Here is a 26,304-nt window from a genome sequence, read left to right as displayed (position 1 = left end):
TGAACCTCTGATCAACATGTCATCTGGGAAGGGACACAGGTGGATACCCTCTACCTCAGTCTGGCTGTGATTACCACCAACGTCTCTGTAAAGACCCTGTGGGCCAAGAGCAAACCAAATGGGAATATTCAGTACTATGTTGCTTCCTGATGTAAGCAAACCTTAGAAATTTGTGATGGCATGGTATGAAGAGAATATGGAGGTATGCATCTGCCTGGATGACACTGATGTCATAAAATCCCCTGTGACAAGGACAACACCATAGAGGCCAGGGTCTCCATCTAAAACTTTGCTTTCTTCATCCACTTGTTGAATCTTCTGAGGCAGAGAATGGTTCAGATTCACTCCTTGCATTTCTGAACAATGAAGAAGATGAAGTGGAATCCTGAGAATCTTCTCTCTACTACTCCCATATCTAAAAGATGAGTTCCTTTCATTTTAGATCAGATTGCACTTCACAGGGTTGTTGGAGACAGGGGACAAGATGAAGAATAGATAGGGCTGAGCCTGTCATTTGAGGGTGTATCCCTGACTCACCATCTCCCTGACCCACTTATCCATGGACAATGCAACCCTCTCTTCCAGGAAATGGGAAATTCTGCCTCCTATCTTCAACTCTAGATGGAGGCCCATGCGGTCTTTGTCAGGAAGAGGCTTTGAGAGGGGCAGGGTTCCCTCTGCACTTCCCCACCAAACCTCTCTTCCATGGCTTACTTTTGGAGAGTCTGCTGCCCTGTAGCTGGTATCACTGCAAAAAGGAAAGCTGAAAAGAGCGCCAATCTCTGAAGGCTGGTCTGTACTCTCTCTCCTGACGGCACTAAGTGTGCCCACTTGAAGGAGTGTAGGGGAACTGCAACCTCAGGGGATGATCTGAAGGGAGAGAATTTACTCTAGGGCTTACTCTCAGGGGTCTATTAGTGTTGAATCTGAATTGTGGAGACAACCTTGCTGCACATGGTCTCAAATTTCTCAGGGGAAAAAAAAGCTTTACAGAGTTTTTCCCAGTCCTGTATGGATTCAGAGTCCACAATGCACCGTCCTTAGTGGAGGAGGGAGAGGAGGAGGAGGATTCATACCTCTTAGATTTGTTGTGCTTTTTCTTCTGGTTTTTTTCTTTCTCTGATTTTTTTTGCACTCTTTCTGATTGTGTGAGCTCTGTTGCCACTTTGGTAAGGGCTTGTGCGGCTAGTCTTCCTTAGGGCCGGAAGCCCTCTGGGGAGATTTCTCAATAAATCCTCTCCTCTGATGGGTCCCATTCCTGTGGGAGGGACGAAGGCAACAGGATTCCAGAGAACTCATAGTTGAATTGGGAAGAAAGTGGGCTGTTTATGAGCCCTGTTTCTTTCCCCAGGGCACTCAGGACCCACTCATGGTGTGTGTGTGGATTTGTGGCCCCACAAGTCTCTGTTCTCCAGGGACTCCTTAGGATTTACCCCCTGACTTGGCTGACTGGGGTCCTCCTTGTCTTTAGAGCCTCTGTGCTGCTCTCTTTAGAGACCCTGTGCTGCTCAGAGACTCCTGGTCCATGTTTTCCATGTTGGAGTCATGGCTGCTGCAGTGGGTAGGGAACTTTGCTTGCCTATTTGACTCATAGCCCCGGTACCTAACAGAGCTAGGGACAGAAGGCTGGGTGCAGGCTGGGTACAACTCACTGTCTGCCAAACGCGCGAGGGTTCTCTCACAGATGGAGCACCTCATAGATTTTCTTTGCTGCTTTTTAGGCTGCTCTCCCTTGCCTGGGAGGTGCAAAGAAGTCAGCAGGGATATTCTGTAGCAGAGGCTCATATGGGTTAAATCCAATCCAGGAAGGATAAAAGGGCTAGAGAGGGCGAACACTGCTCACAATTGCTCCCACCCAAATAGCCCATAACTTGCTGAAATGAAGAAAACAGTTGGAAGCAACGAAATCCCTGTCCACATGCTGCTGTGGAGGCAGAGAGTCTGGTGGCAAGTGTGTTGGATCATATTAAAGAAGTTCTGTATTAAAATCACAAATGAGTTTGATTCCCCAGAGTTTAAATTCCAGGGTATTACTAATTAAGAGGTCTCTTGGTTTTTGGTATTGTTTCTCTCCCTCTATGTGTGAAACTTGCAAGCTGCTAACTGTGTTAGTACATTCTAAGACAGAGTCTGTTCTCAAAGCAATTCACAAGAGAGAGAGACTCAAAGCAATACTCTAACAACAGAAACAGCACCCAGAGACTCCCCGCCCTTTTGTTGTATTAACCATTGTGATTAAAATAGAGATAGAGGATGTATGTGGATGGATGCTTGGTGTGGATAATAACTGAATGATCAGGGAGGTGCCAGCCTAAGAATCCAGTGTCCATCGGCTGAAGAAGGTGTCAAGTGGAAATAACCAGAGGACCCCACCCGGAGGGCAGACTGGAATCCACCCAACAGCCTCAAGAATGGGAGAACCAAAGAACAAGATAACATCTTGGAGCCGTCAGGAATGTGCTATCTGCTGATTGATTCAGCAACAGCATGATGAAGCAATTCCCATAGACTGGCATAGGAAGAAATTCCTATAAAAATAGACTCTAAAAAGTGAGAACTTTGGGGTCTGATTCTGCAAACCAACTTCCAGGAGCATCAGATGAGCATCTGACAAGGCCCTGCTCCCTCCTCATGTCCAGGCCACCTGGCCAGTGACTTGGCATGAGCAACTCTAAGGCTGGTAACTATGATAACAACCTTGCAGAACCTGTGTGTGTGTGTGTGTGTGTGTATGTTTGTATGAATGAATGAATGTGAGAATAAATTTGAGATTGAATGGAATGTTATAACTATAACTAACTGCTTACTATGATCCTTTCTGTATTCACAATAAATGTGGTATTTTGCCTTTTTCCCTTTAATAAGATCCTGCTGGTTTTTATTTTATTGGTACAACAAGTGGGAGCAGAGGCAAGTACAGAACTTGCAGCACCAAGACTTGGATCCACCTCCATGAGCTACCGAGACAAGGGGAAGAGCTCAGACCTCCAGAATTGTGGGGGATGCTGGGCTGCAGAAAAATAGTTTGTGCTCTGACTTTGAACATGTTTTAATATCTCTTGATCCCAACATGATGTGTTCCTGACTTATTTAGAAATCTCTGAACATCAGGGATTATGCCAGCTCCTAACACCAAAAGCACAATTCAGCTTATTTTTAGGATTACAAGTCACGGAAAGCTGCACTGTGCTAAATTACACATTGTGACTGCGAGGTTCTGAACCATGTGGAAGAACCTTCTTGTCGGCCTCAGTGATTCTCCATCCTCATTAAAATTTTACCTGAAAATGTGTTTTTCCCCCACGCACAGTTCTTTATTCCTTCTTCATCATCATCATCATCATCATCATGGCAAATCCCATAGTCTCCTTGCATAGTGAGTACCTCCCAGATAGATCTCTAGTGAGGTCCGTAAGATGGTCTGACTGGCTATTTGGATTATGTCCCCCTTTGGTGAACTTATCACACCACTGAAGTTTTGATGCAGCTGCGTAGTGGCATTACTTGGTAAACATGCTTCAGAATTCATTGGTCTTCCAGGCTAATAGGTCCATACAGAGAAAGTCACCAAACTTGAACCAGTGCTGATGGAGGCTATTGGTGGGTTCGGCAACAAATATCTTAATTTCTGATCATGTCCTGCCACATGATGACATCTTGATCAGAGGTTCAACCCCGGCAACAGCCATGTCCTTGATGCTGAATCTCCTGCCACCACAAGGCTTTATTGTAAATGTCAAGAAAAGTTCCTTGATTCTGTCCACCAAAATACTGGTAACTCACTTAGGAGTGGACATAGACACTTTGATAGCAAAGATTTACCCACTTCTAGCTCTAGCAACTAATGAAGACTCATACCTTCTGTTATTATTTTAGCTCTCCAACTGGATGGTTTATCACTGTAGAAGGTTACAAGCTTCTCCCAGTTGACTGCAGTGGAGTTTACTGGATTGAAACTGGTGTAACTGAGAGCAGTACAGGGCTCAAAATGTTTTGAGATACAGAGGATGGGCTTGATTCTACCATCTCCTTCTTCTCTAAATAACTTCTGAAATCCCACTAATCCACACATGCCACCCCTAGTCCATTAGCTTGTACTGCCCTAGCTGTACCTTTGAAGAAGAGCTTCATTTCATTCTCTGTTGTATATTTTACCAGATGGAAAGGGATGTTTACACATATGCACTATGTGAATAATAAATCATAAACATAACTTATGATATGAGTTGGGTTTAGTTGATACCTATTGTCTCCTGGGTAAATTTACTGGTGAGTACACAGGTCCATCTGACTGATACTGCAACCATATTTTCCCTCCGAGAAAATGCTAAGTAGGAGGAATTAATCAGAGCACAATATGCTGTGTCAATGGATGTCTGATTAGGAAAGGGTTGTATATCTCCTTAATGAGCACCTGCTGTAAGAAAAGCTGCCAATATCCTGTGCAGTATCCTCTACCAAGAGTAGAGAAGTAGGTATTGATTGGCGCCTGCAGGGTGTGGGAAGCACTGTTAAAGGTCTCATGAGAGCACAGCCCACTCTATTTCCTTTGAGATGTGTGAGCTGCCAGTAATAACATTATTCCTGCAGTACCCGTAACACAAATCTGCAGTGCCATGGAGCAGAACCGACAAAGACTTTTTACACAACCTGCAAGTCAAACAAGAATCTCATTTACTAACAATGTCATTTTAAAGCAGATATATTAAATAAAGCCCAATTCGATGTTTCTAAGTAGCATGTTGTTGTGGGAAAGACACTTTGTACAATGGGGACTTCTTATCTCTAGTGATGCTCAAAAAGCTAAGACGGATTATACGTGATGTGGTAAATGTCACTTTGTGAGATGTCCCTCCCAACCTTCAGGGATGAGAAGAAAACAGACAGAGCTACAGTCATTTCATACCACTTACAGGAAGTTTAGTCACCAGAGAACAAAGGAAAGGCTGCCAACGGGGTGGACAAACAGAATGGAGGAGGGGGAGAAAGAGAGAGAACTACAGATATTTGAATTGTTATGAGAGTTTTAAGGGTCTATATTCAATTAATGGAGCAGATATTTTTGGAAGCAAAACACTTATTAACATGATGCTTATATTAAAATTATAACTAGATTGTTTACCGGTATAAAATATGTCACTTGAATGAGCATTTCCACATAATAAGCTGTGATTTTGCCTCAGGGGCACATGCTTACACTTTTTCTTGAAGAATTAAATAAAAGAAAGGAATGTTTTTTTTCTCAATTGAATTTTACATAATTATACAGATGAGTCTACACTTCAAAAGATATGTTAGAAACAGGGTATTTGGAAATTAATCAATGATGATAAGACCCTTTAGCACTTCTTTGGCTGTTCAATGCAATGATCTTTTCAAGCACTTTGGGGAAATACGTTCACTAAAGTACTTTTAGGTTCCAATTTAGTACGAATAATTTTGGTGATGCTGCTGCAACATAAAGGACTATAAACAACTACTTTGCAAGAAAAGAATGGCATGTCACTCAATTTCTTTGAAACACGTTTTTTGGGGTAGGGCTAAAGGTAAGTAGATGAAGGTTACATATAAGTAGCCGGAGTTCTTTGGGATGAGCCTCTGTACATAATATTAATGGGATATGTACCAACCACTGACATCTATCTCGTTAATGGGAATATGGAGAGGTCCATTTGAAGATGAACAGAAGGCCATTTAAGCCTTGGGTTCTCAACCTGGGGGTGGGTGTGTGTGTGTGTCACAACCAATTTTCAGGAAGACATGACCACCTTCCTTTCATTATGGTTGATGTGAGGAGGGTGAAGGGTCCTGAAATATTCTTCCATTGTAACTGGGGGTCAAGGTGTGGAAAAGATTGAGACATACTTTAATTCTTGACTGGGGGACACCTTTTCCTGCAACCAAGCCTCTTGCACAAATACGTTTGTGCAAACTGAATGACATCCTACAGCCAGTGTATATATTTTCTCTTACATTAAAAGAAATAATAGAAACAGTAGCAGGAAAGCCCAAAGAGTGGACATATCACACTGCTATTTTCAAAAAACAGAAAAAGCTAGATACATTGAATTATTCTTAGCACTGTGTATTTGTTTGGAAGAGACAGAACCTATGCTATGCCAGTCTTTTTATGGGAGAGACTGATAAAAGATTAGGATGGCAGAAACTACAGTAGAGTGCATCATACCTAAATGACTCAGGGACATACAGAATACTGTATATATTGCAATTGAACTGTTGTTATGAGCTGTCAATGTCATGTGGCTGTGAAAAAAGACTAATGCAAACCCAGGTGAGGTATTTCCATAGAGAGTGAGAACTGTACAAGGCACTGGTGAGCCCTCATCTTGAATACTGTGTGAAATTCTGGCCTCACATGTTTAAGAGAGATGAACTGAAACTGGGTCAGATGCAGAGAAGGCCTGCTAGGGTGATCAGAGGAATGGAAAACCTACTTTATGTGAGGAGACTCAAATACATTGGCTTGTTTAGCCTAACCAAAAGAAGGCTGAGGGGAGATATGATTGCTTTTTTACAAAAACATCATAGGGACAAATACCAGGGAGGGAGAGGAGTTATTTAAATTAAGTGCCAATGTGGACACAAGAACAAATGGATATAAACTGTCCATCAACAAGTTTAGGCTTGAAATTAGACAAAGGTTTCTAACCATCAGAGGAGTAAAGTTTTTGGACAGCCTTCCAAGTGGAGCAGTGGGACAAAAAACTTAACTGGCTTCAAGACTGAGCTTGATAAGTTTATGGAGGGGGTAGTATGGGGAGACTGCCTATAATGGCAGGTAGCCAATCTGCGACTGCTAGAAGCAAATATCCCCAACTTCTTGTGATGGGACACTAGATGGGGAGGGCTCTGAGTTACTACTGAGAATTCTTTCCAGTGTCTGGCTGTTGGGCCTTGCCCACATGCTCAGGGTCCAACTGATTGCCATATCTGGGCTCTGGAAGGAATTTTTTCCCAAGATCAGACTGGCACCCTGGGAGTTTTTCACCTTCCTCTGCAGTGTGGGGCCTGGGTCACTTGCAAGTTTTAAGTTGAGTAAATGGTGGATTCTCTGTAACTTGAAGTCCTTAAATCATAATTTGAGGACTTCTGTAACTCAGCCAGAGTTTATGGTTTATTACAGGAGTGGATGGGTGAGGTTCTCTGACCTGAAATGTGCAGGAGGCCAGATGAAATGATCATGATGGTCCCTTTTGCCCTTAAAGTCTATAGGTCTATGATGCAGTGGCTCAATAAGATGGCTTGGTTTAAATGTCAGTGCTTCTTAAAAAAAGAAAGAAACATTGCCTATAATAACAGGGTAGATGTTTTGAGTCTTTCATGAGAGTACAAGAATAAGTTTTGCAAGCCCCTTGACCTCTGCCTGAAAACTGAACGACGGTTACTTCGTGAGTGACTAAAGGTCTGGTAAATAGCTTGGCTTCCCATGTGATATAGAAAACATGTTTGGCAAAACTTAGTCAAAATGATGCTTGTCTCTGTCTTGATGAAAGAGTGGGAGTCCCTGTACTGTGACTTTAACAGATGGGAAAAATCTACACACATTCACTACACGTGCCAGGCAAGCAAAACAAGTATTAACAATGAGAAAAGGTGGGTTAGTACTCAGGGAAACATTATTTCAGCTTCTTACAAACCACAGATTTTCTACATTTCAGCTTTCATCCAAACAAAGGTTTTGCTTTTGGAAATTCTTGACACTCGGAAGTGGCAAAATGTTAGTAATTATGACCTCTACACCAGACAGAGAAACTTTCATTGTTTTGAGGGTTTTGTTTTGTTTTTTCACTCAGATGAGTATCTTCAAAATCTTTGACCTTTCGGTTTACAAACGACTTTAGAGGAAACACTCAAAGTGTCTAACCACAGAGCTAATAGTTACAACTGTTTTTATTGACTGAAGCTCAAAGCCTTGAGGATGGAGTTTTCAAAGGAGTTTATGTGGATCTGCATTTTCTCACCTGTAGCATTCAGTAGATATCTTGGTACTGTTTAATTTCACAACAAGATAAACTCCATCTACCCATTGCTTACACTGGATTAGATCCACCAATCTTTTAGCAATGTTGCGAGCAGTGGCGGATTAATGATTTTGCCGCCCCTAGGCCCTGAAATAATTGCCGCCTCCCCAGCAGCTCCAGGCCCCCCCGCCGCAGCTCACCTCTGCTCCGAATCCACCTCCTCCCCTGAGTGTGCCGCTCGGTCCTGCTTCTCCCTGTTCCCTGCCAGTCCTTGTGTGTGAAACAGCACTCGTGAATGGGGGGGGGGGAAGAGGGGGGAACGCGGCGCGCTCAGGAGAGGAGGTGGGGTCGGGGCGGAGATTTGGAAAAGGGGACCAATAGGGGCAGGGAGGGGGTGGGGAACGGGGGCGGAGAAGGGGTGGAGTTGGGGCAAGGCCGGCGGCGGAGGGCGCAAACTGGCACTGGGGGAAGCAGCCTCTGGCTACTATTATAAATTTGCTGCCCCTGCAAATTTGTCGGCCTAGGCGTTAATACGCTGCTGGGTGTGAGCCCTAGCGTTGACAGGCTGCAGTAGCCATTTTTAACACAGTACTGACCTGCTCCAAACATTGGTGTTCCATCTACACTAGGGTTCCCAATGCAGCTAACATCACCTCCACCAGTCAGAAATGGCAGGGAATAGTTTAGAAAATGTCCCTAGAGTAGACAGGGCCATAGAATCTACACCAGGATTTTCACCTGAGCTCCCAGACTTCTATAATAAGAGAGTTCTATTTCAGGAGGCCAGTTTAAATGAAGATTGGGAAGAAGGGAAGCTGAATACTACAGAGGCCAAAAGAAGCATAATCAGTCGTTTTATTAACAACATTTTGGGCATGTTTTTTCTTTTCTGATCATCTTCAACAATCCCTTCTGCTGTGTGTTAAGGGAAGAAGAATACTTATCTTAGAATTGTTCAAAATAGGTGCAACATTGTTCATTCATCTTTTGCCAATTCCTTTTGCTCATATTTTCCCCAAATTATTAGTGTGGCAATTCCACTTCCAAGCTGAAATCTTCTACTTGCCAGATGTCATGTGGAAACATTGTGGCAGACATTTTTGGTAGTTTTGGCTTGTAACACAGAAGAAAGAGGTATACGGGAGTGCAAAAAATTATAATTGGCCTCTTGCCTGGGGACACTTCCCTGGAGAGGCCATGGTAGTTGGACTGTGTCTGAGAACTTGGTATCCTAGCCATGCAGGGAAAGGAAGACACTGCCTCATCCCAACTTTTGGACCGGCAACGCTCCCACAGCCACTAGATCCCGCATCCTGCGGTCTTGGAAAGGCAGTGGGCCAAGCTGAGCCACTGATGTGAGTGTCAGCAACAGAACTGGGGAGAAGAGCAGCAGGAAATTGTTGCTGCTGAATAGGAGCAGATGTTGGCCCTCATCACTGCTATCTCATGGCAGTAACTGGAACAACTAGAGCAAACCCTGAAAGAGGAGCTAATGATCTCTGAACACCAGCATGGTGAGCACAAAGAGGCATTGCTTATGTCACTATTAAAATAGGACTTATGTAAGGGGACTGTTGCCCCCTTACTAACATTCAGTGGGGGTGTTTTGGTTGGCTAGCTCCCAGTACTAAAAAGGGGGAAGGGGTCGATGGGGAATCAGGACCCTGAGACTGACAGCCCCCAGGAATAATGGGGAGAGGTCAATGCTCCAGATCTGCCTGAATGACAGGGCGGGCAGTCTAATCAGAGAGTCAGGAGGCCAGGGAGGTCCCGTCCTCCATGTGAGCTGGATTTGCCTGGGTCAGACAGAGTGGGGGCCGAGCTAAGGAGAAAGCAGAGGCCCAAGCTGAGCTGGGGAGCAGAGCTGTGCCAGATCTAGAGGGACCAGAAGAGCAGCCCAGAGAGAGCAGACCCTGTCCTGGGAGCAGAGCTGCAGCCCCAAAGCCAGAGGCACACCACAGAGAGAGCAGACCTGTCCTGGGAGCAGAGCTGCAGCAACCAGAGCCAGAGGGGCCACAAAAGCAGCCCAGGAAGCAGGTCAGTGCTGGGAGCAGAGTCACAGAAGCAGCCTGCAGAGCAGACCTGTCCTGGGAGCAGAGCTGTAGCAACCAGAGCCAGAGGGGCCAAAGAAGCAGCCCAGGGAGCTGGAGGCAGAGCAGCAGCAGAAGCAGTGCTGAGACAGAGTGGTGGAGCTGGGTCTGGAGCAGTCTAGAGCTGGGTGCGGTGAGCAGCTGGGAAGAGCGAGGGGGACCCTGGGCAGCAGGCCCAGCACAGGGAGACACCTCCGCCAAGAGGCTCTGCAGGCCAGGCTTGGATCGTAACCCCCACGGGTGGGGGTGACACTTGGAAGAAGGGTCCTACCACTTAGAGTCTGAGAGCGTGTGACCACCACCAGAGCCAGTGTCCAACCCACAGCATCCCTGCAGCACAGCCAGGGCCGGAGAAGAATGCCTGGGACTTACAAGGAACAGGGACTTACAAGGAATGCCCTGACATTCCAGAGACACTGTTTGTGATGTTCCCTGCCACAGAGCGGGATGATGTGTTTCCTTTAACCTTTCCCATTATTCCTTATTCTTTTTAAAATTAATTGTTGATTAAATAACTTGCATTTGCTTTAATTTGTATGTAATGGTCAGTGGGTCAGAGAAGTGCCCATTGCAGAGAGAGTACTCCGGAGTGGGGATATCCTAGCCCCTGTCCTAGGTGACCACAGCAGTGTTGGGGGTCGAGCCCCCCATGAATCCTGGGCCCAGCCTTGTTGGGGTTACGAGGACTCTGCCAGACAGGAGAGTGGAAGGGGAGTCCTCAAGGGCAGGGAGGCCACTGGGTAAAGGAAGTGGGAGCGAGGACTCAGATCCTTTCGCTAGCCCACTTCACCAGGGTAGTGCAGAAGCCAGGAAAGTTCCTCACAAGAGCGGGACTATTCCCCTGGTTACACTCAGGTGCTTTTGAAATTCCCACCTTTAGGTGCTTAAACATTTCAATTTTTGGCCAAAGTCAAAAATAGCCATAGGTGTTACCACCGCATGCTCATGATTTAGAATTTTCTGCTTAATTAGTCTATGTATATTTCCAAAGTATTCATTACTGTAGCATCTGGGTGGACAACAGCATTAGGAGAAACACAGGTTTGTCCATAGTCTCCCCTGCTGTCATCCACTCCTATCCCTTTTACTTTTTTCCCCCAAAATTATTTTTCATGATGAATTTCCCTATTTTACATCCCATCATCTCAAAATTCAGGGCCCAATTTTATATTTATAGAAAACCCATAGTAATCAACCGCTAGCATATGGGATGTTTTGAATTGCAGGCTTCAAGGTATTTACATCATATTTACTGAACTTGTACCTTGCTGTCTCACTTCCCTTTTACTTATGATGGATGCACTCATTTACCTATTAAACATTAACACTGATGGCGGCCTGTAAGGGAACTCAGCTGGGACTCATCCCTTGGCAGGGTGGTGGGGCACCACCCCGCCTCATTACACTCTCAGCTGGGTGGGGAATACCCAGGCTACGGCCCAGACCTTCAGGCTGGGTCCCGCAAGAAGTTCGATATAAGCCCAGGCCCTGGGTCATGGCGAGGCAGCAAACAAACAGTCAGGAGCTCAGGCCCTCAGGCAGGGGCTGAGCAAATAGTCAATATAAGCCCAGGCTCTTAGCTTTAGCAACCAAGGGGAGGGGGAGACTGCCACCCGTGAGGTGGATGGCAGGGAGGATGCAGGCCCACCCACTCCACTGCGTCCCAGCCCGGGGCCCTAGCAGCGGCCGAAGACCCGCTGCTGTGTCAGTGGGGATCCTGGCCGCAACACACTGACATTGGCTCTGGCACTGCTGCAGCCAGACTGGGGTCGGCTGCCCCCGGGCTACTTCCGGACTCCCCCTCATAGGGTACCTGGGTGAGGGTGTTGTCCTTGGAGGGTTCCAGCGCCATGGGCTCCTCTGGGTAGCTGGCGAAGGGTAGTCTTGGCTGCTCCTCTGGGTAGCTGGCGAGGGGTAGGCTCAGCCGCTCCTCTGGGCATCGGTCAGCATCAGGCATTGGCTGGTCCGGCCAGTCCTTGGGTCGGCCACAGCTTGCCGGGGTCTCCCAAGCCGGAGCCAGGCCATGGGCGTCTGGCCTCTCCGGCTGCTGTCGCTCACCTGAGCTCCGGGGTTGGGCTTTTCTACTTCCTGTCCTGCGCCTTGACCTCTGTGGGGCGGGCGCAGGATCCACTGGCTCCACCCACTTTGGTGTCTGGGAAGGTTCTTCCCTCGGCGGGGTGGTGGGGCGCCACACCGCCTCACTACACGGCTGATTTACTAAATAGAAATAATAGATTCCCAAAATTATAGCAGCAGCAGCAGCAGCTGCTATTACATATTGGCATTTGAGAACTGTATTGATATATTTTAACATCCAGTGTGTTTGAGATACCTAGTGAAACTTTCAGTACTTGAGTCGATATACCTCATGAAAATCAGTGATAATTACTGTATCACCTTACAGAGCGCTCTTGGCGCTTGCAACATTTGCCTTAATGTTCAGGGCTGTGTGCTTCTGCCTATTACAATCATATCAAGCAAAGCCATATGTCAGCCCAGAGAAATTCTCCTCTAAAAGTATACCAAAGCAATGAAGCCATGTTTCACAAACACAAACCTGCCTCTGCTGTGATGTCTCTAACTCATCATCATCTGAAAACCACTTGTGACTCCTAAGGCCAGTGTTATGACTAATTCATGCAAACACAACTGTCTCCGCTATATCATGTTCTCACTCATTCACACAAACCAACATCCATGACTATAGGTGATGCTTTGGACATAAATGTCAGGGACCACAAATCATAAGTCACTTTTGAAAATATTGGTCTTTTTCCAATAGAAAATCACATGACCAACGTCTCCTGTGTTGAAAATAAGCCTCTTTATTTCCCCGGCCACGTGGTCTCATACACCAACTGGAGAGAACTCAGTTCAGGGACCTGTGGTGGGTCACGGAATCTTTCTCTTCCAGATTGTCAGTCTGATTTTGGCCCAGATTGTTAGTGTCTGAAGGCTGTTACTTACTGATGAGTATTCAGAACCCTATGTAAAATGGATTGGTACTCTAGTCTAAACCCAATTTCTAGGGAACAAGTATCCGTGCCACAAAACTTCCATCACCATAATTGGCCCCTGTTGGCAGGGTACCCTTCCCAGCCCCAAGGCCAATAACTGGATCACTCTCTTACTTTTACACCAGATCCTCCAGTTTAGAGTTAAAGGGTCAGCATGGGATGCTGACTATGCCAGTAATTTAACAGGAGTGTTTCTGGGGATAAATAAAGGAATGTAGTCTTTCCACGCAGTCCTTCAGTGGACTTTGGATCAGTCTCTAAAGTTGTCAATCTGCCAACTTCCACAGACACCCAAAATGAGAGTCTGAATCAGGTTTTGATTTCCCAGCATGGGCCTTTCTCCATATTAAAATCTGAATGCTGATGAAGGATAAAATAAGTTATTATTAAACCTCGGACAATGTTAACTCCCCCCTATCTCCCTCACAAGCAACGATGACAGTTTGCAAAAACGAAGATTGCAGATTATAAAGAAATCATAAAATAAATAAAGACAGATAAACCAGATGACTTCATACAGTATATCACAGAACGCAAATGACACTATTTGACATGGACTACTGACAGCAGCCCAGTGAAAGTCACATTTTACCTCCTACATATCAATAATCTCCCTCAAAATGTTGCCAGCAAATACTCTAAATTGCAAGCTACAGAGGAGCCTCATAAGTATCACCTTATTAAACTCTCCTCTATCACTGTAATTTAATTTATTTGGTGCCAAGCCCATTTTTGCTCAGGATTGTTTTTCAATACCTGTGGTAATGGATCATTTACCTAGAGGTCATTTAATTTCATTTTTGCAATTATAATCTGATCTGCAATGTAATGGAATTGTTTTAGCAGCCATAAATTCAGAGGCACATTTAATAGCTTGATTAGAAAACAAGCTTTTTCTTTGCCGATGGTTTTAAAAATGAATGTTTCCCTAATATTCATGTGTAAGATTATAAACTGTATGATACTCCTGAGGTTAGATAGAATAAAAAGGGCCGTGTTCCGTTATCACAATTTTGTGTAAAAAATATAATGAACACAGAAGGGTGCATGTTCTTATTTTATTAACAAAATTGAAAAAAATCAAGATCAGTCTCTATGTTTCTCAATTTGCACAGTGTGTTTAAGCTTTTTTAAATATCCCTTGTCAACTATTTAACTACTCAATCAAAACATATCTATCCCTTTCAGACCATTATACTATATACTTAGGGTTGGGTGGGAAATAGTTTTCCCTTCCTGCAAATATTTTCAAGAGTTTGTATTTTTCCCCATCTCAAATTGGAATAAGAACAAAAACAAACTGAAACCCCTCCCTTTTTTTTCATTCAGGTCAATTGAAACATTTCATTTTGGTAATTCTGAAATGTTTTGTTTCAATTTCAGCCTTTTTCTTTTTTTTAACCTTTTGTCAGTCTCATTAGCTTAAATTTCAAAACAGTCATTTCAAACCAGAAAAGAGTTTTTTCTTTTCAAAAGCGACAAACTGAAATGTTTCTACAATTTCAAAACATTTTTTCTCTGCATTTTTTCAAGTTGGGTAATTAGTTTCATGAGCAGTTTTGTTTATGACAAATCACCATTTCTGGATGAAAAATGATTTGTTTGAATATTCCCTACCACCTCTCTATCAATCATGCCTTTAAATTTCTAGGTTTCAGAGTAGCAGCCGTGTTAGTCTGTATCCACAAAAAGAAAAGGAGTACTTGTGGCACCTTAGAGACTAAAAATTCTATTTGAGCATAAGCTTTCCTGAGCTATAGCTCACTTCATCGGATGCATGTGGTGGAAAATACAGTGCGGAGATTTTATATACACAGAGAACATGAAACAATGGGTGCTCTCGAAAGAGGCAAGCAACCATTTTGCTTTCTGCTGGATGCAGCCTGCCACAGGGGACACACAGACTGTGCTACCTCACAGAGATTTGATTTTGTTCTTTTTTTCTTGTTTTTCATTCATCTAAAAAATACGAGTCATTCAAACCGTAACTTCGTGGTTACACCTGGAGCATGGAAGGATGCAGCAACCATGGGAAAAGCTCTGCATCAGTACTAAAGATCTAACTCCATGGGAAATTTCCAGCTGGATCCCAGGTAACAGTGTTCCTGGTCTGACAATTTAATCCTACTCCTCTCCACACTACCAGAACTCTTTAGCAAACTTGTTCAAACTTTTTTTTTCATATTATCAAATAAGGGCCTGATCTTGCAAAGTACCAAAGGCCAGATTTTTAGGTGCCCAGTGGGATTTTGAAAATCATGTAGGCACCTAACTCCTGTTGGGAATTAGGCACCTGGTACTTTTGAGAATACCACCAGATGCCTATCTGCATCTTTAGGTGTCTAAATATCTTCAAAAATCTGTCCCCCAGTGCCTTTAACTTCCAGTTCAATTGGTAGTTGAGAGTGTACAGCACCCTGGAACCCCAGACCCTAAAAGTGGGGTGGAAACATACTCAATCTTCAAACCGTTTTGATGGTAATCTGGGTAACAATCACATCTTTGCAAAAACTCCCATTTCAATTAGATCAAGTGGCGAAGAGGATATATGGGTATATACTGGGGGGAGGGATAGCTCAGTGGTTTGAGCATTGGCCTGCTAAACCCAGGGTTGAGAGTTCAATCCTTGAGGGGGCCATTTAGGGATCGGGGCAAAAATTGGGGATTGGTCCTGCTTTGAACAGGGGGTTGGACTAGATGACCTCTGAGGTCCCTTCCAACCCTGAGATTCTATGATTCTATTCCCCTTTGAGATTTCTCAACAAGGCTCCAATTCAGCATGTGCTTAACTCCCACTGAAGTCAATGAGAATCAAGCATGTATTTCAGTACTTTGCTGTCCAGGGATGGACAGCTGAACAAGGAGCAACATGCGGGAAGTGCACTTTTTTGAAATTATGATCTATATTAGCCCCCAAATATTGCAGGAGTGTTTCAAAACTTTAAATTGCAGCTCTCAAGACAACACCTTTCCGCACTTCACTGAACTCTTCAGATAGCTCAGTGTTTGTTTTAAACCCAATCATTTCTTTAACAAACACTGGATGGGTCAGTACAGGTTATATACCATGAGCGATTGGTTTATCCCTACACAGGGTCCCTGGAGTTCCTCTACACTCTTGAATTTTCCGATGTAGCAATATCTAAGGAAAACATAAGAGGATAAAGAGGCAGTGCCGGCAGGCAGCTCTGCCACATCTCCTTCCACAGCTGAAAAGTTGCCTAGGAGGAACCATTTACAATTCTTGTGGCTCAAGTCTACAGCTTCTGTGGGACATTACTATCTGATCAACCGATGAATGAATTTTGATTCACCTCAGATCTGGAGTACGCAGACTACCTTCAATCATAGCCAATACATTTCCTGCATCGAGAACAAAAGCAGCCCTTGGAGACGTGAAGAGTTACTTGTTGAATTACGGCGTATTTCAAATTTTTCTTGTGTTGTCCATTAATAGGTGCCCCTTGACAAAGCCCACGTGGCCAGGGTTAACTAATTTCTGAAGCTTCCCCTGCTAGCCTGCAGTGTGGCCACACACCTGCAGTCAGCATTAAGCAAGGACACCAGCCTAACCCCAACAGGTCTCTGAGTCTTCTAGCAGCTTTCTGAATTAATTGTTGCAGCAGAGATCTTGTTTCCAGGGAACAATTAAAGAGTTTTAGGAACATAGGGTCTGGCTGCTAATCCTGGCAATAGAATTCATACCTGTACCCATGATCTCCAAATCTGCCTTTACCAGCCTTTTAGAGCAAGCTCACGTTCTTCTGGGACTGGGTTTTTCATGTCTCTCTGTATCATCCAAGTGCAGCAATCTGATATCTTACAAGAACTTCCTAATCACCTATGGGTTATAAGGAGAGGATGAGGCATGCAGCTTTTTACCAAAGTCCATGAAAGCCTGTTTGATCTCTTTTGGATCCTTAGTTATCTTTCCCACAGGGGAGACTTTATATTTGAAATTACTGGGGTTTTGTGATGTTGCCAAGTTTTCTGTCCTAGCCGTGTTCCAGCCTTCTTTCCTTTTTAATAATGCTGCTGCGTAGCCCAAGGGAAACAAATGTGCTTTTGATTTCGATACATTTTAAATGACAAATTAAAGTAATAGATTTTAGCCTTTTTTAAAAGTCTATTGTTTGGGAGCCTCATCCTACCAGTTTAAGATTTCTCTCAGCTTATTCAGGGTTAATCTCACTGTATATATTTCCCCCCTAAAATAAACAGGCTTTCATTTTGAAGGTAGGACTCACACTTCCGTCCAGGGCTTTGCATAATAAAACTGGCTAACTGCTGCATCGACACTAGCAGGTGAAACAAGGACATAGCACTGCCAATATGTCTAGTTTAAAAACCTCCACTGAAGTTAAACTGAAAGGCATGGTGTTTTGTTAGCAGCTTATAGTAGCCAACCCCTTCTGATTTACCATTAGCTGATGCTGTTAGGGCCTGACTCACCCATTGGCTTGGACAGTTGCTTTGTTTGTTTCACTTGGGTGACTCGCCAGGCTTTTTTGCAGCTCAACTTGTCAGACTTTGCAGGATTCTTGATCCCTTTTGCGTCCCAGGACACATGTCATCCCTTTCCCTCCTTGCACTGATTGAGGGGACAGTTGTGCCTTTAAGGCCCAGTCCAGAATTTGCGGGTGATGTGGAGCCAGCTCAGGGAGGAATTCTGCCTGAGCTCCCCAGCTGCTCAGCCCCTTCAAGCTGTTCCAACCTTTCTCTCCTAACTCTCTTGGAGAAGGGTGCAGAGATGGAGCAATCCCTGCACTCTAAGGATCATATGGGCTGCAACTGTGTGTCACTGCTGTGCAGGGATACACAGGGGAAGAGCATCCTGGTTCCCTCCCGGCAGAAGCTGGCCTCAATTTGGCTCTTTTTACCAAACATTATTTTTGCATTTCGAAACCCAGCAAGCCTCTCCTGCTCTCTGTAAATACCAATCCCACTGGCATGGCACTTTCTGATGAGAAATCAGACCCTCCTGTGTAGCCCCCCATGATCAGGAGTACTTAAAAATCCATCCGGTAATCGTCAGTTTCTCTTTTTCCAGCATGTAACCCAGGACAATGCCAAAAAAACATTTTCCTTCTACCCCTGCCTTCCCCTTCATAACCAAAGAGATCGAGAGCCACAAATTCTAGCCAAAGCATTGAGCCCCCAAGCTGAGTTCTCCGTGAGCCTGCCCAATACCCTCTGTAAAACAGCAACTGAGAACTATTGACAATTTAACCTGTACAGCATCTGACAAGACTGATCCTAACTAAATCAACATTGTTCTTTTAATCAAGTCAAAGAATCACAGAACAGAGCATGGCAATCCTTTATATAACCTCTGTCTCTGACAGCTTCCAGACAGCACAAGGACAGCAGCCCTTCTGATTTATGAGGCCGAAAAAATATTCCACCCCTTAGGTTGATCACAGTAGTAGCCTAAGACGCAAGACAATTAGTAGATGAATGGACATATGCGCATCCACACAGAATGATCTGTTAATGTAAAAGCCACAATGCTAACATTAGCCATACAAATATATCAGATTGCTTGTGGATGCTATCTGCATGCAGACATGTGATCTGCTACCCTAAAAACCAGAGTGATGCTTATGAAGAGGTGACGTACTCCCACCTGAGGGATCTTGTACATGGGGAAATTGACCAGCATAGCTATAGCAGAATAATCTATTCAGCTATAGCTATGCCAGACAACTCCCACTGTAGACACACTATTCTGGAATAAAAGTGATTTCCAAAGAGGAGTAATCAAACACAGCTGTAGCAATTTCCCCATGCAGACAAGCCCTAGGTCATGTAGAACCATAGGAAATAATACCCTTGTTCCCCAAAGCAGAACTCAGGAAAGATCTATGTCTCCTCTGTCAGCATGAAGAGACTTAGAAACAGAGTGAAATGACTTCTCATCCTTTACAAATGTAGGCTTCAATGATGAGCCAAATCTCCATTGTGAATAACCATGGTCAAAAGTTATCTGTGAAGGAAACCACCTAATTTCAAAGTTCATCCAAGCTGGGACCACTGCCTGACACACTGCTGGGAAATGCGGCAGGTATATCGGGAAGTGAAAGAAAAAATAACTGATCTGTGACTTCCACATGAAACTAGTTTTTACACTCACCAAGTTATAGTCACCCTGTGGCACTGTGATGGAGTGTACCATTCACTGGAAAGGAAGGGGTTAAAGACATACTTTGGGCCCAGTCAGTCCCACCCTGCCACACCTGCAAAGCTTGGATGGGCTAGAGGAGGATTATAAAAGGGAGAGGAGAGCAACTAAGGAGGAGACAGTGAAGGTGAAGGTACCTACAACACTTAGCTCCTTGGAGGGAGTGCTCTGGGAGGTCTAGGTGCTTGGGGCCCCTGACTATTGAGAACCTACCTGATCTGCTGAGAGAAAAAGGATTCTGGACTTTCAAGGTCTGGGCTTTATTCTTTAATTATTTTATTTATATGTCTTTGCTTTGCCCTTTTGTGTAATGAAGCTGATAGGAAACAATCCACGGGAACAGCTCCGCAGTACCTTTGGGGGTGCAGAAACTTGCTGCCTACCACAGGTCCCTGTACTGGAACCTGTGTTCCCCTACCACCTCCTAGATGGGGCAGAAGGTGGAAAACCTATGCCAGATATGGGCAACATGGACCAGGAAGACCAGGGGCCTGGACTCTGGGACCGTGGCCTGGTGAAGCCTGGAACCCCTTGCAGGGGGTTACTCTCTCTATAGCCCAAAAGGGGTTGACACAATTTGTGGCCTGGCTGGAGGGCCGAGTCACTGAAGGGGCAGACCACTTCAGGGCTGGAGCAACTGTCAACAGCGGAAGCTTGAAAAGGAAAGCCTACTACAACCTCGCCTGACCACAGGTGCCTGTGGCAAGTGAGTCCTCCTTCCCAGGCACACTACAACTGGTTGCCAAATCACAAATACACATCCCCTGTATTACATTCTTCACACTTCACTCACATGAATATGCAACACAACCCAAAATGTTGCACTTCATACTGTTTTCTTTGGGAACCAAGTGAGAGTAAACATGATTTGACAGAGGGGCCAATGAATGAGTTACATGATTTGTTTGCATGGATGTTATTTAAAACATTCTTGGGAAAACATTGTCATGGATAATTCACTGCAGAACAATATTTCAGGTTAATTCTTGTGGCTCAAGTCTACCTAACCAAACATAAACGTGACTAGTCAGTGAACAGGTCATTAGGGTGAGTGACATGAGATCTGCATTTGCCAGTCACCACAGGACACTTCGAATCAAGAAGAAACTCCAGTCTAACAGCAGCTGTGATGCTGGCTACAGGCATCAATCATGTGCGGGGTGTTTGTGAAACTGGAAAATCCCTCTCAGAGAGATCCAGGCCACTCAGATGTTCTTGGCAAGCAAAGGAGGACTGGAAATGCCATCTGCTGCCATAGAGAGAACCACACCAATAGGGACAAATCACCATGACAAGATTATTTTTGCCTTAATTCAACAATAATTCAATCAGCGTTCCTGTGTTGTTTTTTGTGTAAGAAATAGCCATGGGTAGCAGCTGTATGTTTTGTCTCCAGTGTTCCACTGCACAGTTATTACTGATATACAAACTACATTCTAGCTTCTTTCCCCCATGTCTTATTATTTTGTTGATCTAGTCTCAGAGCCCCAGTCTCTCTCTCAACTGCACAGGTAGTTATGCATATGAGAAAAGGCCTATTTAATTATGTATACATAGAGGGTAGATTACATTCACATGGAAATCTGCATTGGAAAAGCGCCCATTATCTATAAAAATGACAGAAGAGGTAGCCTTGTCAGAATTAGCAGAGCAGTGCTGACAATGTACTCTGCCTTGGGGATTAATGTTGTGTAACATGCATAACAAGATGAAATATGTTCATTATTTTGAAAATTAGCATTGGAACATAAGGTTCAGAGTTTTTATCTAGATTTATTTCTAATTTAAATTTCATCCAACTTTTTCTAAATCATGCCTGCAATATTTTGATTTAAATTATAGTCCTCAGTTCAATTGTTCATTTTGGGTGTGACAATAAAAGTAGTATACTGTAAAATTCATTCTTGAACTCACATTACTGAACCTTTTTAAAAATGGGACTGTCTGAAGTAGCTATGGCTTTCTGTGCATTTGCTGTTAAAAATGTCTCTAGAAATATTATCAATAGAGAAATGCTGTGGTAAATGAAAGTGCTTTCTCTGGACTCTTTACCAGCAGCACTGACTTATAAAGAGAAAGATGCTGGGCTTTAGGAACTGCCTGCGTTTGTAAGAAAGCTAAATATAGAAATGTAAAAGCACTCTGTTCCTGGATGGAGAATGCATGCATATTCTCATGTGCAATTTGCATAGGATCTTACCAACTAACCTAGAAAAATAAATAGTGTGTTCTAATGCACTCAGAACCAACTACCGTTACCAAAAGGAAGAAGCCCAACCAACCATCTTGAGAAACATTCCTGCAACCATTGTCTTGCTCTCCTACTTGCTGAAATCCTTTCTTAATTTATTATAACAGCGTAACGTTTCTACTCAGGCCCTGATTCAACAAGGCTGTCCTTGGCCTCCATAAGCTGGGGGGAGAACATCAAGGAATTCTATATACTCTGGGGCACTTTATATCTGGAGTGCTTTCAGGGTGCATGGTGAGAGCTCTACTGCTGTGGAAAGGAGTGAGTGGGCTGCCTGACCGTCCTGGAAGAATGCTACATCCAGGATCAGATAGTAGCAAATCTACCAGCTAATCCATGGCTGCTGAGAAAAGGCCTGCGGTAATAATGGTACAACCATTCCCTACCCTTACTGTTGTAAAAGCCCTAGGGAGTTGGTTAAAAGCTACAGAGGAGTTGTGTGAGGATAAAACCACTGCAGGTGAATAATTAATGACTAAGTATAAATAGGAATTGCAATGGGTGTGGGTGCTGGTGATCAGTGCAAATGATGAATAGTGTAGTTTATAATTAAAACAAATGAATGATTTAAACAAATCAAGTAGAGTGCTTTTTCTGTGCTGCAATAGTTGTAGGGGGTTGAACATGGGGAAAGAGACCTGGATTTGCTCCCAGACTCTGCCACTGACTTGCAGGCCTATCTCGGGCAAGTTGCTTAACTTACCTGTGCTTCAGTTATCTTGTCTCTAAAATGCAGCTACAAATACCTCCCCAGCTCTGTAAAAATGCTTTGAAACTATGGATGAAAAAGTGTCACACATCTGCAAAGTATTATCGGTACCTCTGAAGAATGAAGGCTGTCTGCTTTCTAGCCTCAGAAATAGTATTGGTATCCTAATAGTTTTTGCTTGCATTGCTGTTAGCCTCATCAGTGTCCTTAGAGTTTCACCAGTCTTTTGTGCATACCTAACATTCCCAGAAGACATCTATTTTCATAACCTGTGCTTGATCTGGAACCTACTATGAGAAAGTGGAAGACATTAGCTGTCTAGTCCTTTAGGGTAGGTCTACACAGCCACTTGGAGGTATGATTCCCAGGGCAGGTAGACAGACTTGAGCTACAACACTACAAATTGCAGTGTGGATATTGTGGCATGGGTGGCAGTTTGGGCTAGACCCCCAAGTCCAAGCTTCCCTGGGTTGCAGCTGGGGCAGCTAATCTGAGCTGCTGCCAGTGCTCTAACAACCACACTGCTATTTTTAGTGTGCTAGCTTGAGCTGAGTCTATCTACTTGCACTGGGAATCAAATCTCCCAGCTGCAGTGTAGACATACCCTTACTAACAGGAATATCCACTCAGGGGTCTAGACCTCTGTGGGATGGGGCTATTTCTGCTTTGATAGATGGCTCAAGCACAGTTGGCAACAGACATATTCAAACATTTCTGTGGTTGTGAAGTATGAAGAAACTCTTCAGAAACTTTTTTTTAAATCAATGGGACTGCAGTAGCATACTGTACAATGCTTCAAATTACTGTTTTAAATATTTTTAAAAGTGTTTTCCCTCTTATAGAAATAATACAAGAGCAGCACAAGTTTCAAGCATACGTTACTGCTGAAGACTTCCCAAGTGGCTCATTCAAATGCGTAGAGGGCCTGATTCCAAGCCTACTGAAACCAGTGGAAAGATAGTCTTCAATGGGCTTTGAATCAGACCTTACACTAGCAATAAGAATGCACTGCACAAACATCAGTGAGAACATACATTTCCCGTTTTGCTTAACGAAAGTCTGATTTGCCCATTTTTTGTTCTTGAGGCCTCCCAAGCAGATTGCTTGAGCTGATGGTTTGGCATTGTATTTTCTTAACGGGCCTTTATTTATTCATATGCATTTCTGTGGTGCTCATCACTGGAATCGCTGAGCATCTCAAAAACATATCTGGGAGACAGGGATGTATTATTCTCTTTTACTGAATGGGGGTGGTGATGGAAATTGAGGCAGAGAGATGTTAAGTGACTTGCCCAAGGTCATGACAGAAGTGGCACAGCAGAAAGAGAAGCCAGGTTCCCTAGCTCCTACTAGTGTATTTTGACCACTTCATGTTTCAGCTTCCATGAAATGGTCAAAGTATGCACAAGTTTACCCATCTTGCGCTCCCCATCCAATGGCCAGACTTAACATACCTGTGTCCTAGTGGTTTACAAATAAGACTGGGGATTAGTAGATCTAGGTCCCATTCCTGGGTCATCTGCTGATTTGCTGTGTACATTTAGTAAAATCAGCTAACATTGTCTTTCAGCTTGACATCTGTAAAATAGGTCTAAGAGCTCAGACCTGTTTTATACATGTGCTAATAGACTTGTTTATAAAGAGACTATGGTTAGAGACTTTGTTAGGAGACTACATAAATAAAGTGCTGTGCTAGATGTTATTGAAAGACAAAGTATTAATACTCATAGAATCATAGGACTGGAAGGGACCTTGAGAGGTCATCTAGTCCAGTCTCCTGCACTTATGCCAGGACTAAGTATTATCCTGACCATCCCTGACAGGTCTTTGACTAACCTGTTCTCAAAAACTTCCAATGGTGGAGATTCTACAACCTCCCTAGGCAATTTGTTCCAGTGCTTAACCACTCTGAGAGTTAGGAAGTTTTTTCCTAATGTCCAATCTAAACCTCCTTTGCTGCAATTTAAGGCCATTGCTTCTTGTCCTATCCTCAGAGGTTAAGAAGAACAATTCTTCTCCCTCCTCCTTTTAATAACCTTTATGTACTTGAAAACTATTATCATGTCCCCCCTCAATCTTCTCTTTTCCAGACTAAACAAACCCACTTTTTTTCAATCTTCCCTTGAAGGTCATGTTTTCTAGACCTTTAATCATTTTTGTTGCTCTTCTCTGGAGTTTCTCCAATTTGTCCACATCTTTCCTGAAATGTGGCGCCCAGAACTGGACACAGTACTCCAGTTGAGGCCTAATCAGCGCGGAGTAGAGCGGAAGAATTACTTTTCGTGTCTTGCTTACGACACTCCTGCTAATATATCCCGCATCATCCCAGCTAATCCTTGAACCAGAAACTTTCTCTCTAGTGAGAGCAATAGAAGTTGTACTAAGCTTGTATCTCATAGCTTCCATCTAGGAAACTGAATGCATATTAAAGAAAATACAAGTGAGAAGTTGTAGTGGATACATAAAGTGGTAATTAAACTGTTGGTGGCCTATCGCCTAAACAGAATTGAAAAAGTACCTAAACAGTTATATTGCGTTATAGAGGTTAGGTTAAACTGCTGCATATGTTGCACTGCCAAGTTTATACTTCACATGGAATGGAGATAAAGATGAAAATAATGATGGCACAAAATAAATTAATTTATTAAAGACCTATAGTCAACCTGTTGCTTAGTAAAAAGCACATCATGCATCTGGTACTGGTGTGTAATATTTCTAACCAGATTCTATGCTACAGTGTTTGGTATAGATAAACAAGTAGGTTTAAATATATCTGCTAGCCTATTTGCACCTTGAGCTATATGTTGGTATGAACCATGTCACCAGGTGCTAGAATTCACCCTTTTCTGTGCAAATTCTGTAAATTGTGCACATGCAGAATAGGACCATAATGAGTGAATAATTGGTGTGGTTTTGTTCAGGAGCTGGGTGAACAACAACAAAAATGTGCTTAGGATCAGTTTAGGATCAAACCAAAATTAAAATGTTTCAGGTTTTCTTGTTGAAATGAGAAATCTGAAAACACAAACTTCGTTTTGGCATGATGTTTCCAAAATGAAACTTACTGCTGGAGATGAGCAGCTGCTAGGCGAAGACCAGAAGAAAGCCAATTTTACCCAGCAGCAGCCCTGGGGAGATCTGCATGGCGTGGCAGCCTCAGAGGTGCAGACCCTGTGTGCCTGAATTCTCCTGTCAGGGTTCGCAAGGTTTCCAGACTCCCTGCCTCAGAGCCAGGAGCTGAGCCCCAGGTAGGGTTAGGGCTCACAGCTTTTCCAGGCTCCCAGTTCCATAGCAGGAACTATATGTAGCATTTCTACATAAAATATGCAATGTAGAAAACATGGTGTTCACCTTCGCATTGCAGGTGAAGTTCCTGTACTGGTTCAAATACCCCCACATTGTGTTACAAATAAGCCCGCGTGTACCTTGTGGAATGGCAGCTCGGTCCAGGCCCAAAATATAAAATGCTGGAAAAGAAAATAAGGCATCTCCCATTTGTGACCTATATTGTAGTGCTTTTCAAGTTCCTTCAGTATAGTTTCCTTCATGATTTAATTGGTATGATGGGCTCTTTTTCTTCAGGGTATTTTGCAGTTCAGCAAATACAATTTTATAGACCTATGGTAGTTTCTAAATGGAAAAGGAAATACACTTTAGATAAATGAAATGGTTCCAAGTCCATTTTCAAATGCATCCACTCTTTTATATGGAATAATTTAAGGGCATTTTGCATAGGTTTATACTCAACAAATATCCTCCTGTCCTGAACAAATGCTTACTGTAGTATTTCTCTTCAGATTCTGCTACAAGTCATACACAGCTATCATAATCATTTAAATGTATATTGGTAAAATACTTTGAAATTAACACTTAATTTTATCCAACTTTTAATTTCCTATTAGTCTGACTGGATTGACTGTAATGGAGCCAGCTGTTCTGAATTATTCCAACCTTCCAACATGTGTGTAGATCCAATTTTTGAGCTAATTGGGCTAAACACAGCACTGGCATATTCAGGCACAACTCTATCCTTCAACAGCATTATACCTGCCTATGCCAAGGCATTATACCTGA

General features: G+C 43.6%; 1 protein-coding gene across 4 annotated transcripts in view; it reads right to left on the bottom strand.

Annotated features, from left to right (window-relative positions):
• The window catches only part of LOC140917371 (glypican-5-like), a 609,804-nt gene that overhangs the window by 69,050 nt on the left and 514,450 nt on the right, over nt 1–26,304 (bottom strand). For 3 of the 4 annotated variants that reach the window (XM_073360046.1, XM_073360047.1, XM_073360048.1), the window contains one exon: nt 11,886–12,289. The exons of the other annotated variant lie outside the window; for it this stretch is intronic. In XM_073360046.1, the coding sequence (XP_073216147.1) occupies nt 11,886–12,289 (404 nt within the window). The remainder of the gene's footprint in view (nt 1–11,885; nt 12,290–26,304) is intronic. 4 annotated transcript variants of the gene reach the window in all.

This window comes from Lepidochelys kempii, chromosome 9 (genome assembly GCF_965140265.1).
Source record: "Lepidochelys kempii isolate rLepKem1 chromosome 9, rLepKem1.hap2, whole genome shotgun sequence".
Lineage (NCBI taxonomy): Eukaryota > Metazoa > Chordata > Testudines > Cheloniidae > Lepidochelys > Lepidochelys kempii.
The sequence above is the reverse complement of the archived record's forward strand: the minus strand, read 5'-3'. Positions and strand labels throughout refer to the sequence as shown.